Below are 16,272 nucleotides of genomic sequence, written 5' to 3'. Positions count from 1 at the left end.
TAAATTATATTTGCATGTTACTACCCCGATTATGATCTGTGTAAAAGAAGGAAATTTAAATTATTTAAACATCTGATAAAAATAAAACAATAAAGCTTTTTTAAAGTATTTTATTTTGTTCCAGTTTAATAAGTACGCATAAGACACACAGACAACTTGTTCTTGGTTAAATGTAAAAATATGATATGTTAGAATATGCAGTAAGTAATTCAGACCACTAAAAAACATTACAATAAAGTTACCATGTTTGTAGTAAAATTATTTAATTACAGGTCGGCCCGAATATTATTATAAACTTTCAGGGTCATAAATGAATGTTAGTCATATTATATTTCATAATTTAACATTAAATTAGGCATCGGCAATTAAATTCATCTGGAAAAGAGTATAAGAGAAAAACGGTTTGTTAAGTTTTTTATCTAGTTACAAAGAAGAGTTACATCGTGATATAATAACAATAAAATTTTAAGAAAAGGTTGCATCAAATCAGTGACTCATAGGTTTATAAATGATATTTTTGAATGAATTTTATTTCTATGATATTAATTGCCGAAACCTTTTTGTAACTTCAAATTATGCGGGAGAACCTAAAACTAAATTCAAAGAATTTCTATATTCACATAATTTTTCTACAACAACATAAAGCATAGGACTAGATTAATAATCTCTTTGGTTACAATAATTATTATAACTCACAAAAACAAGTATAAATACATAATTCGCTAACTTGTCCCTCCAAACATCAATTCCTAAAGCGTTTTGATACAAAACAAATCGCGAGATCTCATTGAAATCATTGCATAGTTAAAAATATTAAATAACGTCACACGGTTATGTTCATAACATTTAACTACAACAATCGCTTATCGAACAGTATAAAAAATGGTAAAAAAGTACCGACAACATGTAAAATTCTTACGTTTAGCTTACATACTGTACAATTGACAAACTCTGTCTTTGTATCATTCTAATCAGTTACCTAATGGTAAGTAAACGAGTGCTGTAGACCAAGTAATGGCTTGAAATTCAAATATTATTATGGCGCAATTCATACAATGTAAAGTACAAACAATTTCAATATTTGGTCCACGACAAACGTTTTATAACAACAATATCACACATCTCTCTCAGAGATAGTATATAGTACACGTTAGGCTTAAGTACTCGTTAGGTTCCTATCTAAAATATCATACAACAATATTAGAGGAAGACTCTTGTGCGTTTCATTTAATATCGGCCAAATGTTAACAATTTCAACAATGTAAAAACGTTTTTGAACACATTGTTTTGTACGTTAGATTTTTAGATAATAATATTTATTCTTTGCTTCTCTGTATATCGTATGGCACAAACATCCAATGCAAAACCTTCCGCTAATAATTACAATCAATTTTGTACTTCAGTACAAAAAACGATTACACTTCTTTTGACATTAAAATTTCCAATTTATCAGCACAACTTTCAGGCTCCTTACATGAAACTAAAGCCAGTCATAATCCAATACCTCAGTATTACATTAGTCGATCAAAAGATCAAATTATATTTCGATAATCGAAACTGTCAGACTTTGTATTTCCTCCTTGATGCGAGGTAGGAGGCAAGTCTTCCTCAGGTGTAGTGGTCCACATCGTACCAGAAGAGATAGTGGCAGATAGCGGCCAACACGCCGACCGTCATGATGAAGCTCGATACTATTCTACACCAGAGCATATTTTTCCTTGTGCTGTTCTCGCCTGCAATTACAATAAGAATTTGTTAGAACTATGTTTTACTTTTATTTATTTACTTTCAAAATGTAATAGTACTTTCTACGTAGTCAGCGCATGAAAAACTATAAGGTCTATGTGCGGTATACTCTATTTAGTATCTGAGAGAGAATCGGAAGATATTTTATTGTTTCGCTTCATGGAAACTTGGTGCTTAGTCTTAAAAATCTTCTAGTTCCATTGACCCAAAATTAAATATAAAATTTTATTACTTGAATAAAGGAGATGGTCAATACAAAAAAGCTTACCATTAAATACGAGAAATCCAAGCGGTACACCGACAGCAGCGCCCAGAGTATGCGCAGCCCAAGCCACATGATTTGAGCTAGCGTTACCTTCCGACACACGGATGAAGGCCCAGCAAACTTCTGACGCTCCCAGCACCACCACGCTTAGAGGCCGAAACCACCAGAGGGGAATGTGCCCAAATCTAAATGAAAACAAAAATGTTTGCTTAGTTAGAATGTAGAGAGGTAGAGAAATTATTTGGCTACTAACAAATTCTTGGTAGAAAATGTCTAGAATCCTTTATAAATATTGTCAAAAATTCACATTATACTTTTCTATTATACAGAAAAATAGTCTTCATTTAAAAAGTGCATTCATCAGTGAAATAAAAATCTTTTAAGCAACATTTACGTTTAAGTTATTAAAAAAAAAATACGAAACATAAGGATATTATGTAGACAGTTACCTAAGGCACACATTAGGCAGATGCGCGGTCAAGAGCGCGTACACAGCTGCAGAGGCCCCCACCACTCGTACCCGTGGTTGCAGCGCGCCGGCCCCGAGCGCGCCCGCCGCCACACCGCCCCCCCACACCAGCGCAACCCGCATCCAACCCTGTTCACGTTCTAGGCGCCAGCCAACCTGGAAAAAAGCATTAAAATTGAATAATCGAAATACCTATCGTTAATTGTTGAACAGTTCCGTTAATTGTTTAAGTTGATGAAAAATATTACGAAATAATTTTATAAGAATGAAGTAAATTTCGAAGAACTTATAAATGTTGTGTGGTTTTATGAAACCACGGTAAAAGTGAAACTTTTCGAACACTGCTTTATACCTACTCGGCAGCCGACCGTCACGCGACATGCGCTACACAGACCAAAAAGTTTGAGACGATGTAATAAAAGTTTCACTTTAAAAAACTAAACTGCTAAATATCTATTGATTTTGATTTAAATTAGTATAAGATTTCAATAGAAATACGTAACATGTTTTTAGTGGAATGAGTTTGTCTTGTTCTATGTAGAGCATAAATATGCAAGGTAAAATTGAACACGAAACTTACAGCTAAAGCAACCAGCGCGTTGAGTGCCAGGTGGCCGGTACTAGCATGTACACAGCCGTACGTGATCAGCCTCCAGGGCTCCCGCCACCAGGCACCGGGAGACCATTCCAAATGCGCGCGCCATTCTTCCGGTCCACATAGATGCAGCAATACCTGAAGGGAAACATAATTATAAGTCTTTGCCCAACACCTTCCTACATTTATATCACCACTTAATTCATTGCCATGAAGAAAATTTTAGGGTAAACTACCTGAACTTACTATAAAAATGATCATGCTGATGATGAAATACGGTGGCCGGAGAGCTTCTACGATCTTCTCCTTTCTTTTCTCAAATTTGCTCTTGACCCTGGGCTTTATTTTCACGCTCTTAGCGCTTAAGGAGCATTTCGATTGTTTCCACACCCCCAAAGTTAATCCTGATTGAAGCCTTGTCGTGGATTTGTGGAGGGGTTTATGTCCAAGTAGGCGGCGGTTTTCACCAGGACTATTGGTCCTGCTATCGAGACCTTGCGGCGAATCTTCGTTCTCGATCCACGCCTGTGCGGGAGCGTTGTCGTCTGGCAGTACCCTCCTTCCCTGGTGTACTGGCACTGGCTGATAATTCTCCCCGTTTAATCGCTCCTCCTGTAGATCGAGTAAACTAATTTAGCATATATGTTCATAAATAGAAAGATCGTATAGAAATGTAAAGTTAGTTTAGGAATAACATGTATATCAGGGTTATTACAAGTCTATAGATGGCAATGGCACATAAAACATATTATTATGATATGAGATCAAGAAAGAAATGGGTTAAAGTGAAAAGATTATCACAAAATTAAGACTCTACATTCATGTGAATGAATTTATATACATGCAAAAATTTTGGATATAGTATAAGTATAAACATTTTTTTTTTAGTTTTGAATAGCATAAACCGATGATCGGATTTTATCATAGAGTAAAATAATATTGGCAAAAAAATAAACATAAATAACCTTTTCGCAATCCTCTGCGTGTGGAGCCATATTCTCTGTCGTTCAATCCCCTTGTCATCTTCCACAGAAGATCATGTCACAGCATCGCCTTGAGCGCCTGTCGACAAAGTGACACCACATACAGAAAACATCAAATATATACCGCACATATAGGAAAACTATATTTGGATTTGTTGAGGAATTCCCTCTATATTAATATAACGGGAAACAGTTTGTCCGTATTTATTGCTGCGGTTTACTATCGTGTAGTTAAGCAGAGATTTACTGTGATCCCGAGTAACAAGCGTTTATTCTTATCAGTTCCGATTAAGGTGGTCTTTATTCATATGTCACGCCCTACGGTCTACAAAGTAGGTTTATATATAGAGGCACATTTAGATAATGCAAATATTATTGATACGCGGGATTTTTCACTTGAGATATGTTCGACTTGATTTTTGCTCGCGATTTGATTCACTTTTAGCTTAAAAAATGTCGGATTTTCATACAAACTCAACCCCATATTGATGGTGTTAAAATTTGAATGATGAAACATAGTTTAAACATATTTTATAACATGTAGTTTATAGTTATTTTGATACTATAATAAATGTTTACCATAAATATTTAGCCCTTGATTCGAAATACTGGCACAATTTCAAGCTTTTCAGAGTTAGTTGCCAGTCTTCCGTATATTTATTTGTAGACTACAAATCTGTTCGTTCAACGGTAATATAAATAATAAAACCACGAAAATATATAATAATATTACTGTGACATAACAGTTGTTGAAACTATTACGATAATGTACGAAATCGAAGCTTTTGTGCAAAGAAAGAATAAACAAACTAAGCAATTGAATATTATCCTTCCACAGTCCACTTATGAATTTAATAAACAGTCATTATTATGTATTATGTTTCATCTTAATTTGAGAGTAAAACAGCAACTTTTTTAAACCGACTTTATTTAATAATCCTATTCTATCAGTATGACTGTTTTTTTGGTAAGCCGTTTCAACTTTCAAGTTCTTAATTTAACCTAAGTTGTAAAAATATATAAAAATATATTTGTAGCGTCATACAACATAATATCAAAGCAAACAAGAAAGGTTGAAAATTCTCATTAAATATACAAAACATTTTCAACACTAAATCAGATCTTCAGCTAGACGCGTAGTCCAGCGTTGATTATTATTATACATAATAGGTATTCCAGCGCCGATAATAATTATATTAATCAGTTACCAACAAATTCACTACCTTCAGATAGTTTACAGTATCTAAATAGACAAACTTGTACCTGTAAAAATGATAAACAAGCAGCCTTCATGGGTTTTCGAGTTTGCGGTTAAATCGAGGAAATACCATATTAATATCTTGAGCCGCTAAGGCCGCTTCTATTTATGTAAATCTAATGAACAATTTAACTATATTGTGTGTTATTTGAATGAATCACATTCTGAAAACCGTGAGGCGCGACACGTGATATCTGCACGTATTTTACGAAAGATAATTGACCCCAATGGGATTACGGGAACTTCATGACGTGTTAAATTTCTGAATATACTCCTGTATTTATCATTATTTTATCCTAAGTTTGTTTATTTTTAAAAGAAAAAAATTATAAACATTTCACGCATGAACGCATTTTACACTATTGTTTATACAATTTATTAAAGAAAGGTGCATATGGATTTTTCGATGATTATTGTATTAAAATAAATAAAAAAATAAAGAAAATCTACCTAAATACATACAGAAAAACAAGTACATACTCATAGTGTATCAATACGCCCTACGACGTTATAATTGATGATGTCTTATAGATCATATTTTATTCCGCACATGTATGTACGTACGCCTTTAAAAAATGCATTAAAAATCTAAAATTATGGGTAAATTTACATAATATACATTACTAAAATCCCTCTAGATCACACGCTCACGTAGAGAATTGTAAACCATCGCTTGTTTGAAATTCAGTTAAAGCTTTTTACACGCAAGTATACGTGGTGCGGTCCACCACACCCATTTTGCGACGCACTTATTATCGGGATGTATTTGCTATGCGAGACACACACTAATGCACCCACACCATACATTTAGTGTAATTAGTGCCAACACTTAATATTCGCGGTGTATTTCGTGATGGAGATAGCCTTTTTAGACATGCTCGCTTTAGTCATAATAAATATGCATGCATATAATGAGGTAGACGTATTGAATAACATAATATTTAATAGGCAGAAAAACAAGCTTTATATTATATAGCTTATTCCTCTTTCCAGTGTCTTTAACTTCGAATATTATGTAAATATAAAAAATGGTTATTCTATGCATACCTTTTGAGAACTGGGTAACACATATTTAAGTAGGTCAAGATTGTTACATTATAAGTTTTTACTCAAATTAATTAAGATTTAGTCATTTTCCTCATTATTTACCTGTATAAAATCCACCATATTTTGTGTGTCTGATGGCACGTAAGGAGCAGGATAACGTTAAAATTATTATAGTACGTATGTAAACACAAAATAAATCTAGTAACTATTAGTCACAGTTTCCTTGTTTCTAAAGAAACATAAAACATGCCATTTTGTGGCCCTATGGGAATACTTTAGTACAGTAACCTTATTAGGTCAGTGACTAACCTCATTGATTTTCATTAGTTTTGGGCGAGGGAAAAGCCGTCGTAGTGGAAATTCGGAAATGGGGACAATAGTGTTTGCTAAACTAACTGTTTTTACAGGATGATATACTTGACTATATGTAAAGACTAATTTGAATCAGAAAACAAATAAAAAAAAATTCTGACATGTTCGATCATGAGGCGGCGACTCATGTTCAGTCCCATGATCGCATTATGAACATGTTATGCCTTACAATTAAAAAAAATCTTCACTTTATTCACGGCTCCCTTTGGTAAAGGAAAAATCATGATACAACGTGTATTTCTAAAAAATCTAAAATATTACAACAGTAAAATATTACAGTGACATCTACGAACTCCCACATCATCAGAGTGGTAGATTACGTCCTAAGCCCTTGTACCAGCATATTCTATAGAGTTGCAGTAAAACAATAGACCACCCACACAACTATTTGCATACAAACATGTATTCGTTTGTAATTGACCCGTAATTGGTTTAACAAGCCGCTTACAACTGACTTGCTTAGCTTTAATCGGGCACGACCCTCACCTGCGTCAATCATATTATGTTACTGAGCTTTCTATTGCTACTAGTCCTTGTTAGCAATTTTGATTAAACAAAACTACAAAAAAAAATAGTAAGTATCTTTTCATTAAAAATTGTAATCCATTCAGGGATTTAAGTTTGAGTCTTTAAGACTTCGGCAGATGTTCATCATGTGCCATGGCTATGTCATTGTAAGGTCATAATATATAGATATGTAGTACGCGAAAACATTCAATTCCGAATAACGAGGAAAACCGCTACGATTCAATAGAATTCCCTAACAAAATATCAAATTCTCGTAATATTTGTTTATTTTATCTGCATGGTAACGAATTGCATTGACGCAAAAGACGTTACACCCTTGAGGAAAAAGTCGTTTTTTATTTTGTGATTATAATTAATCTATTACGTATTTATTCACTAATGAGATACTTTAAACAAACACTATACTTTCAGACAGGCAATCACTACCTACATACGTTTTTCTACAGTTATATAATATATCCATGAACAGAAAACTATGCATATATTATATTAATAGTTAATCTATCACATTATGGACACGTCTATTTCCCCTTAATCGCACACACACATGCACACAAATCTTGTATCAACAACAAACAGCTTAGAGTATAGATACTATATCTATACTCGACAAACAGTTTCGTCTCTGATGCGCTTATTTCTGCATAGCTACATGTCATTTTTACAAAACGTAGGAACACGAACATGATATATCTAATTCATAGGTTACACGCGCTCAGTCTTTTTTTTTTACGCTGCGATTGGGGAGCGCTTGACCACTATCTCGCCTGATGGTAAGCTGAGATGTGGCCTAAGATGGAGCATGCTTCCCTAGAATGTACCTGTTCACTCTCCTCTTGAAGACCCCCATATTGTACTCGTCGGGGAACACAGATTCAGGAAGCATGTTCCAGTCCCTGGCGGTTCGAATAAAGAATGACGATCCGAACCGCTTAGTCCGGGTACATGGAACGTCAACCATATGGCGATGCCTAGAATCTGTGCGCCTCGACGAACGATGGAACGAACGAACGACTGATGCCAGACTGATGGATGAAAAACACGGTAATAATCTGAACCATCAGTCCGTCAGTCAACCGGTTAGACGACAATTCTCCCGTCATTCTGAGCAGACTGATGGACTGAACTGACGCCAGACTGAGCGTGTAACCTATGTCTTACGATACATTTAGATCATACGAGCGAATGCTCATTCTAATCCCACTGGCTGCTATGTAAACTTCTTTCAGTGTAAACTGGCGTAGAACATTCTTTCGTTGTTCTTTTCAATACTGAACAACGCTGAATACAAGTTTTCGTTTACACTAAAAGATCACGAAAGAATGCTCTAGCTCTAACTCTATGTTCGCTTGGTGTAAATGCACCGTTACGCAAATATTTATAGACAGCACAAATCAAATCTCCTGAACGTGTTGAACTGTAGAAGCCAAGGCGAAGGTCAAAGAGAAAATAAATCGACTTCCCTCGAATGATTTACATTCGATCGTAAATAATAAAGTATGTACGAGTATCGGTTCGCATTCACGAGATAAAAATTATTACCCTTGAGTGTATTCGCCCATAAATGAGAGCAATAAAATTATGTAAATAGTTTTTCTATTGAAAGGTTGTGAATGTATTATAGCTTTATAAATGTTTCATGGGTTGTAGTTACGATAGATTATGCGGTTTGAAGGTTAGCTGTTGTGGGTAGTAGCTGTACTTTTGCAACTTTCAAGTACAGGTTTCGTATATTAGGTAGCTTATTCGGACACAGATTATATTCAGATTCAGTCGTCAAATTGGAAGTTAAACATCACTTATCTGCTGATAAAAACTATCATTTTTCTTCTTAAATTTCTACTCTATAATAAAATTAATAATTGAAATAGGTTCAGTTGTTCTCTCCTGGACTCTAAAAAGGATACACACTGAAGCAATATAACAATTACGAATCGAATCCCTTGAAAATATAGAGAGCGTGGGTGGTGTTCATTTGATTTATAATTTATGGTGCTTGTGGTTTTTTTTTAGATTTTGTACAAAACTGACACGACCGATTACCTAGGCCGTGTGAATGTACGTTGTCATGGTAACAATGAACAAACTTACCGAACTGAAAATCATCGTGAACTAATTTTTGGCACAACATCAATATTTATTCGTACAGCCGGCACATAAATTGTTGTATTATAAAGCTAGATCGATTTCGATGAAATATTTTCCATGGATATCTAAATCTACTCCCAAGTTGATAGTAGACGAAACCTAGACGAGCAGATAATTACTAAAATAAAAAAAAAAACATATCATTTCGATTAGATGAAATCAAAAAGTCATAACCACATTATTACGAGCCTTTCAATTAGCGCGTCGACCTCAAGTGTCTCATTACCGCTGAACTAATTACATTAATTGACGTATTTTATTACCATACACATAATAAACCCATAGATTTGTATACTAGCAAGCACCCTGCTATATTTTATACTTACATCTATGAGATATATATGAATACAGTAATCAAACTATTTACAAATAGCTTTATATACGAGAATACTACTGTGGCTGTGAAGATGGATGTGTGAATATATTATGGCTATACAGCCTACAGGGTGTCCCGCACTATCGGTATACTAAGCGCGAAGGGACTTGTAGTCTTGCATACACTGATCACGTAAAAAATATGTACTTAGATAACAAATATATGCCAAAATTTTTTTGCATTTAATCTTAAAATTATGTTTTCTTCTCTAGCAGCCGGCATATAACGCTTCGCTAATTTGAGCATTTTGTCTATGAAAACATAATCTTAAACGATAGCTCACGTGCGGGTGGCAAAGTTGGGCGGGTTGCTTGTTAGGGGTGTACACAAAGAGTTTTAAGAATTCATCTATTTGAAAAAAAAAATGCATCTGGAACACCCTGTATACGTATATTATTTGGTATAGGCACGAAACTAAAATATATTAAGCTTGCTTAACCTTACAAACTTATTGTAGGTATTTAGTTTATTGTATTGATGTAGTTAGTTTTCTTTTCCAACAGGAAAGAAAACTAAATAAACATCTTTCGCAAAAATGTTCAGAAAATGTACGGACAATGTTAGATTTATGCGACAGCGGTTGTATGGATAATCCTCCTCCTCATAAATATTATTAATGCGGCTCTAGTTCAAAATAAGTGCAATTTATCAGAGGAAAACATTAAACATTTAAAATTGATTCAAGGAAAAAATTATATCCATATTTCCTATTAAGCTATGTTATCAATCATTGACCTAGTTACCAATATAGAAACACATTTTTTACGAATAATGAATTATTTAAAAAATTAATGCACTGCAATACAATTAAAATTCAGGGAAGTTATAAAATGTTTCAGTTTAAACTCAATTTAGTGTGCATTGTTACAACAATATAGGATATACAAATATATTTGTATTCAAGCGGACTGCACATAACCGTTCAGTAAGTGAAGTAGGTATTCATTTGTTATTTTAGTTATTACGAGAGCAATGCCCTTCGTATGGTTATTATAATAAAGGTAAAACATTCAATAGCTTATTATAAAACCACAACAAAGACTCTGTACAAAAGTATATTTGTTGTTAATTTCCACCACGCTCGTCGGGTCCTTACTATTCTTACCTGGATGAGCTAGCTTTACAATATTTACAAAACCCTTCCGTGCCAGTTTAATTTATATTTATATAAACATCATTTTTGTTTATTTAATTATTAGATAATTCAATTTTGGGAAATTTGCATTATTTGCCATGGAATTCTAAATGCAACAAAAAAAAAACAGAACCAACCGATTGACTTATTCGCGAAAACCACCTTTTGAAGGCCCAAAATAGATAATGCAAATACTTATAATTTTTACTGACTAGGATTGGACTGACTTAGGATAATATGAGGTTAGGTACCTATATAATAAATGCGTGTCAAATTGATAACCTAATTTTGGAAGTCGGTTAAAATGCCTAAAAATGAAACCGAGTTAGTGTCCGTGTTAGTGTACAAATGTACAATAATTAATGTCCTTGCAGATAAGGCGCCCTTTGTTAAAATTAAAGATACGGTTATCGATGTAGTTTTGGAAGTGACGTTTATTTCATTAATATTTTATAAGGTCAATGTTTATTTTGTTTATTAATATGTACATATTACTGTACATGTACATATAAACTGACCCACGTGAAATAGGAACAATGTTTCAATTTCGACAAATTTTTGAGCCTGAAATCATGTAGGTACATTAGGTGTATAATATACTGCTTTCTATGCTGCCACTATGCTTTTACACTGCAGATCAAACCTAAAACCTGTTACTTTTCACAACAAATCTTTAGACTATGTTACAGTTGTGAATTTCGTGAGTGAGGGATTAGGCATTTAAAAAATAGGAGCTTTAAGAGGCCCCTTCCCAGTGGCACTATCGTCAACGCGAGCGTGATCGAAAAGCTTGTTGTTTCATCCAGCGCAATGTCAGATAAAGAGGTAATGCGAAAAGACAGAGAAAGAGCGCCTGAGCGCTAGGTTAGCATTCGGTAACTTACGCCGCGGCCGCGGCTGGTCACTCGCGGTCGCGTACGAGCACGGTCTGCCGCTTATGATTCATTCATGAAAATGATCCATCGATCGTGAGTAAACAGTAAAACGAGACTCAATAGATCTATTGTTCTATCGGTCGCTGTTTCATGTTTGGGCTCTTTGGACCGGTTGTTTGGGCGCTTAGTGGATATCGTACCGCGGTCCGCGCGCTATATAATATAGTTATTTAGCTATCTATATTTTCGTAGGTACATTACTCTGAAATGCTGGAGCTTATCAACATAATTTGTTGTTATTTATTTTTAGCACTGGAGGTACTTACCGTACGTGAGCTATTTTTACAACACGGAAAATATTCATACCATACATTACCTTTTTCGTATTTTATGCAAGTAGGTACCTATCTCATGAACGAACAAAGAAATTCAGACAGATTTTCGAAAAATATTTGTAATAAAAAACTGCGTAGGTAGGTACCCCACAAAGAGTCTGCCACTTCGCTGTAAATTCACTCAAGTTTCACTTGGCTTAGCTTTTTATGTATACGGCATGAAAAGAAAATAATAGAAACCTAATTAGTCCGTCAGTAAGATAATTTTATTTTTCTTTTGTATATAAACCAATATACATGTGACGTCACAATTTTGTACGATTTGTACAAAACCTTGACTCCACACAAGCCCCCACTTTACAAACATTACAAACATTATTGCGCTATAAGCTATATCCTCGTGGCTCGTACCCACATAGGTACAGCAATTTTATACAATTTTAAAAACGAAAAGGACTAAAATTTACGAAAACACCTAATATGAACCTTTATAAGATCAACCTTGCAACGGTGTAATAATAATCTGCTCTAACGTGTAGGTAGGTTTGTGATATTCACAAAACTCATGAAATGTACTCAATAATACTTATATGTACCTATATAGGTAGTTTGATCTAACGTAATAAACTAATAAAGTAATAGTGCAATCTTCGGTCGTTTTCTGTGAATATATATAGGTAGGTACCTACCTTCCTAATACTGTTACAATATGATGTTATACGGCATGAAAAGAAAATAATAGAAACCTAAGTAGTCCGTCAGTTAGATATTTTTTTTTCTTTTGTATATAAACCAATATACATGTTTATATTGTAAAAAAAGTAAGATAGATTTTATGTAAATTAATTTCGTGCGTCCTGTTTGCAACAATCTAAAATAGAAAATTCGAAATAGAAAAGCGTGAGTACTTAGAGTAGGTTCCTTCGAGCCGAGAGACGTAAACGCTTTTTATTACCTTTACGGTAATTTGGCTGAGTGTTATCTGTAAAAATCAGTAGATAAGTAGGTATTTTAGGTAACATCGATCTATTGTTGTTTGAAAAATGTGTCTGTGATCTGTCCCACACACATACAATACGATACAGATAGAAGGCAAGCTAATAGGTACATAACTATCTAATGTATGTAACTGTGTAAGTAGTTGGTATATTTATATTTAGCTATGTGATATGTCCCTACTTGGGTCTTGTATAATTATGTGAAAAAATCGACTTACCCATTTTTCAAAACGATGTTTCGTTTTTCACATTACAAGTCTATATACGTATATATTATACTAACAGTCTGTCCCGGCTTCGCCCGTGGTACATATTTACGTTTTCTCCACATAAGAACCATCCTCGTACTTCAAGGAATATAATAAAAAAAGAATTATCGAGATCGGTTCAGCCGTTCACACGTGATGCCGTGACAACGCGAAACGGGTTTCATTTTTATATAATACTAGCGGTCCGCCCCGGCTTCGCCCGTGGTACATATTTACGTTTTCTCTACATAAGAACCATCCTCGTACTTCAAGGAATATAATAAAAAAAGAATTATCGAAATCGGTTCAGCCGTTCTCGAGTTATGCGCTTACCAACACATTTTGCGATTCATTTTTATATATAAGACAAGCTGCTCCGCGCGGTTTCACCCCCGTGGCTTCACTCCTGTGGGTCGTAGCGTGATGATATATAGCCTATAACCTTCCTCGATAAATGGGCTATCTAACACCGAAATAATTTTTCAAATCGGACCAGTAGTTCCCGAGATTAGCGCGTTCAAACAAACAAACAAACTCTTCAGCTTTATAATATTAGTATAGATAAAAATGAAACCCGTTTCGCGTTGTCACGGCATCACGCGTGAACGGGTGGACCAATTTCGATAATTCTTTTTTTATTATATTCTTTGAAGTACGAGGATGGTTCTTATGTAGAGAAAACGTAAATATGTTGTATGCCACGGGCGAAGCCGGGGCGGACCGCTAGTAGGTAATAAGTTAACTCGCCGTCTATTTCCTTATCACAAGAAAATCGGTGTCCGTATTCACTAGTGCCAGGTTCGTTTCAGAATATAAATCAATTATCCTTTCGAAAGCAAAATCAGTGTCCGGTGTGCAAAATAAAATCGTTCGTACCTAGTAAGTAAAACAGAATTCACTAAAAATAACACGCAACTGCACAATTTACGTACCAATGCACATTCAACAAACTCAATACCTACTAACAATTCCCGAAGAACGAGCCGAACGCCTTTCAACTCCTGCGTCTCACCCTGCACGGCTCGTCCCCCGCATACTTCTTACCGCTACGCAACAAGCAGTTGAGAGCGCGATAACATTGAATGATAAAATAGTGTGCGGAAATTTTATAAAACTTGTTTCAAGAAAAACGTGATTATTAGTAAGCCTTACAAGTTTGTTAAAAAAATGTTTGACATTTAGAATCTCCATTACATTTGCAAGGTTTAAAACCAAATAATTTTTTTACTGGTACAATTAATAAGTACAATAAAAACGCCTGAAATTCAGATAAAATTCGTGCAAAAAGCAGATTTTTGGAGGCTTATACTGCATCTGTTTTTCCAAATATTGAGTTCATGTTTTATTATAAACCTAGGTATAGTTCAGAGGATACCATTTAGTGAAAAAAAATCAAAGAAAGATCCTAAACAACGCCATAATCACGTAAGAGCGTTTGTATGGAGAGATGGACGGGTTGGCCGCTCTTAAGTTTTTGGCGTTTTAGCAATACGCGGAATAAAATATTGCACCAGAATGTAGACTATGCGGTAGTCTGCATTTATATTTTAAAAAGGTGTTAGGTATATGACATTACTTAGATATATGGTAAAGGTAACAAACGTATGGTTACCTTTTAGGACTGATAGAATGCTGCGTGTTTAAATGAGCGGAATTTTCATAATAAAGCGCATGTTATATAACATTATAAATATATCCAAATAAAGCTAGAAGAATTCCATACAATACTAATTATGACTTATGAGGTATGTACTAGCTTTCCGCCCGCGGCTTCGCCCGCGTTTTCAAAGAAAAACTCGTTCCCGTAGGATTTCCGGGATAAAACCTATCCTATGTCCTTTCTCGGGTATCAAAATATCTCCATACCAAATTTCATGCAAATTGGTTCAGTAGTTTAGGCGTGATTGAGTAACAGACAGACAGACAGAGTTACTTTCGCATTTATAATATTATGTAGTATGGATTTATACAGTTCAACCATTTTCCAGATGCCAAAACAAAAGGATAAATTATTAATGATTATTATTTTATTTATTCACATAAAACACATTATTTTGATTGTGTAAACAAATATTATAAATGGCGAATAATGACACTGTGATGATGAAATAACAAACAAATCCGTCATATTATTTTATTGATATATTCCTTTTATTTTTCATAAAAGTGAAACACATTACTAACTATAAACGGATTATCGCTACCTATCAATTCCCAAAAAGATAAGCCACTATTGAGCTTGTTGGTGCTCCCTTATCAGTCAATAATTAATTAATCGGTTCCACTTAAATGCTCTAAGACTTAAAATAACACCACGAGTTCAATAAAAAAAAAATATGTCTATCGTTTTTCTGCGAATGCGGGTACTTTCAATTAAAAGACGTTAAATTAATTATCACATAATAATTACTTAAATGAATAGGATTGAATTAAATGAAAAATAAGATACGCAATGCTTTAAAATTAATAAGCTATGGGTTACTCATAGGTATAGTGTGAAACTTATTAAACAGCCTCTGAGAGAAAAATTATGGAAAAATGAAATTCTGTTGTACTCAAATATTGCATTACCTTAATTATATTTATATCCAAAAACTCAATGTTCCATCATTGCTTCAAGTCGTAGAAATGTAGGTAAAAGATAAGTAAATACAATAACTATTAGATAAGATTAGATAAATAAACAAAAGATAAACTTACATCAAAACGACAGCCTGCTCATCAAGCCTCATTTACAATTTTAAACTCCATATTCGAAAACAAGAAAAATATGAAAATACTACAAAAATTGCAGTTCGATGCACTTATTTTCATTCCTCAAGAGTCCACCAAACATAGTTTATTTACTCTCAATATTCTTCCCAAACATCGCACAAATTCACACGAAAAAACGA

The 16,272-nt window shown here is 34.2% G+C and overlaps 1 protein-coding gene across 1 annotated transcript; it reads right to left on the bottom strand.

Annotated features, from left to right (window-relative positions):
• Positions 1 to 101: 101 nt before the first annotated feature.
• LOC149905507 (rhomboid-related protein 2-like) lies at positions 102 to 3,898 on the bottom strand. The gene is made up of 6 exons (XM_090105272.1): positions 3,893 to 3,898; positions 3,322 to 3,687; positions 3,061 to 3,213; positions 2,461 to 2,636; positions 2,015 to 2,196; positions 102 to 1,733 (listed from the first exon to the last, which is right to left on the bottom strand). Exons 1-6 carry the CDS (start codon positions 3,896 to 3,898, stop codon positions 1,609 to 1,611), a joined length of 1,008 nt encoding a protein of 335 aa, XP_089961398.1. The 3' UTR covers positions 102 to 1,608.
• Between the last annotated feature and the right edge of the window lie 12,374 nt (positions 3,899 to 16,272).

This window comes from Colias eurytheme, chromosome 9 (genome assembly GCF_061535395.1).
Source record: "Colias eurytheme isolate Ceu_HAF_F1 chromosome 9, ilColEury1 Martin Lab GWU primary, whole genome shotgun sequence".
NCBI classification, from domain to species: domain Eukaryota; kingdom Metazoa; phylum Arthropoda; class Insecta; order Lepidoptera; family Pieridae; genus Colias; species Colias eurytheme.
Note: the sequence above shows the minus strand (reverse complement) of the source record. Positions and strands in the feature narration are given on the sequence as shown.

Bases quoted from the DNA above. Each gene is read 5' to 3' on its own strand.
- LOC149905507 (XM_090105272.1), bottom strand. The intron at 3,214-3,321 runs GTAAGTTCAGGT...GTTTCCCTTCAG, and splicing joins TCAGCATGATCATTTTTATA to GTATTGCTGCATCTATGTGG. The intron at 2,637-3,060 runs GTAAGTTTCGTG...GCTTTTTTCCAG, and splicing joins ACGCGCTGGTTGCTTTAGCT to GTTGGCTGGCGCCTAGAACG.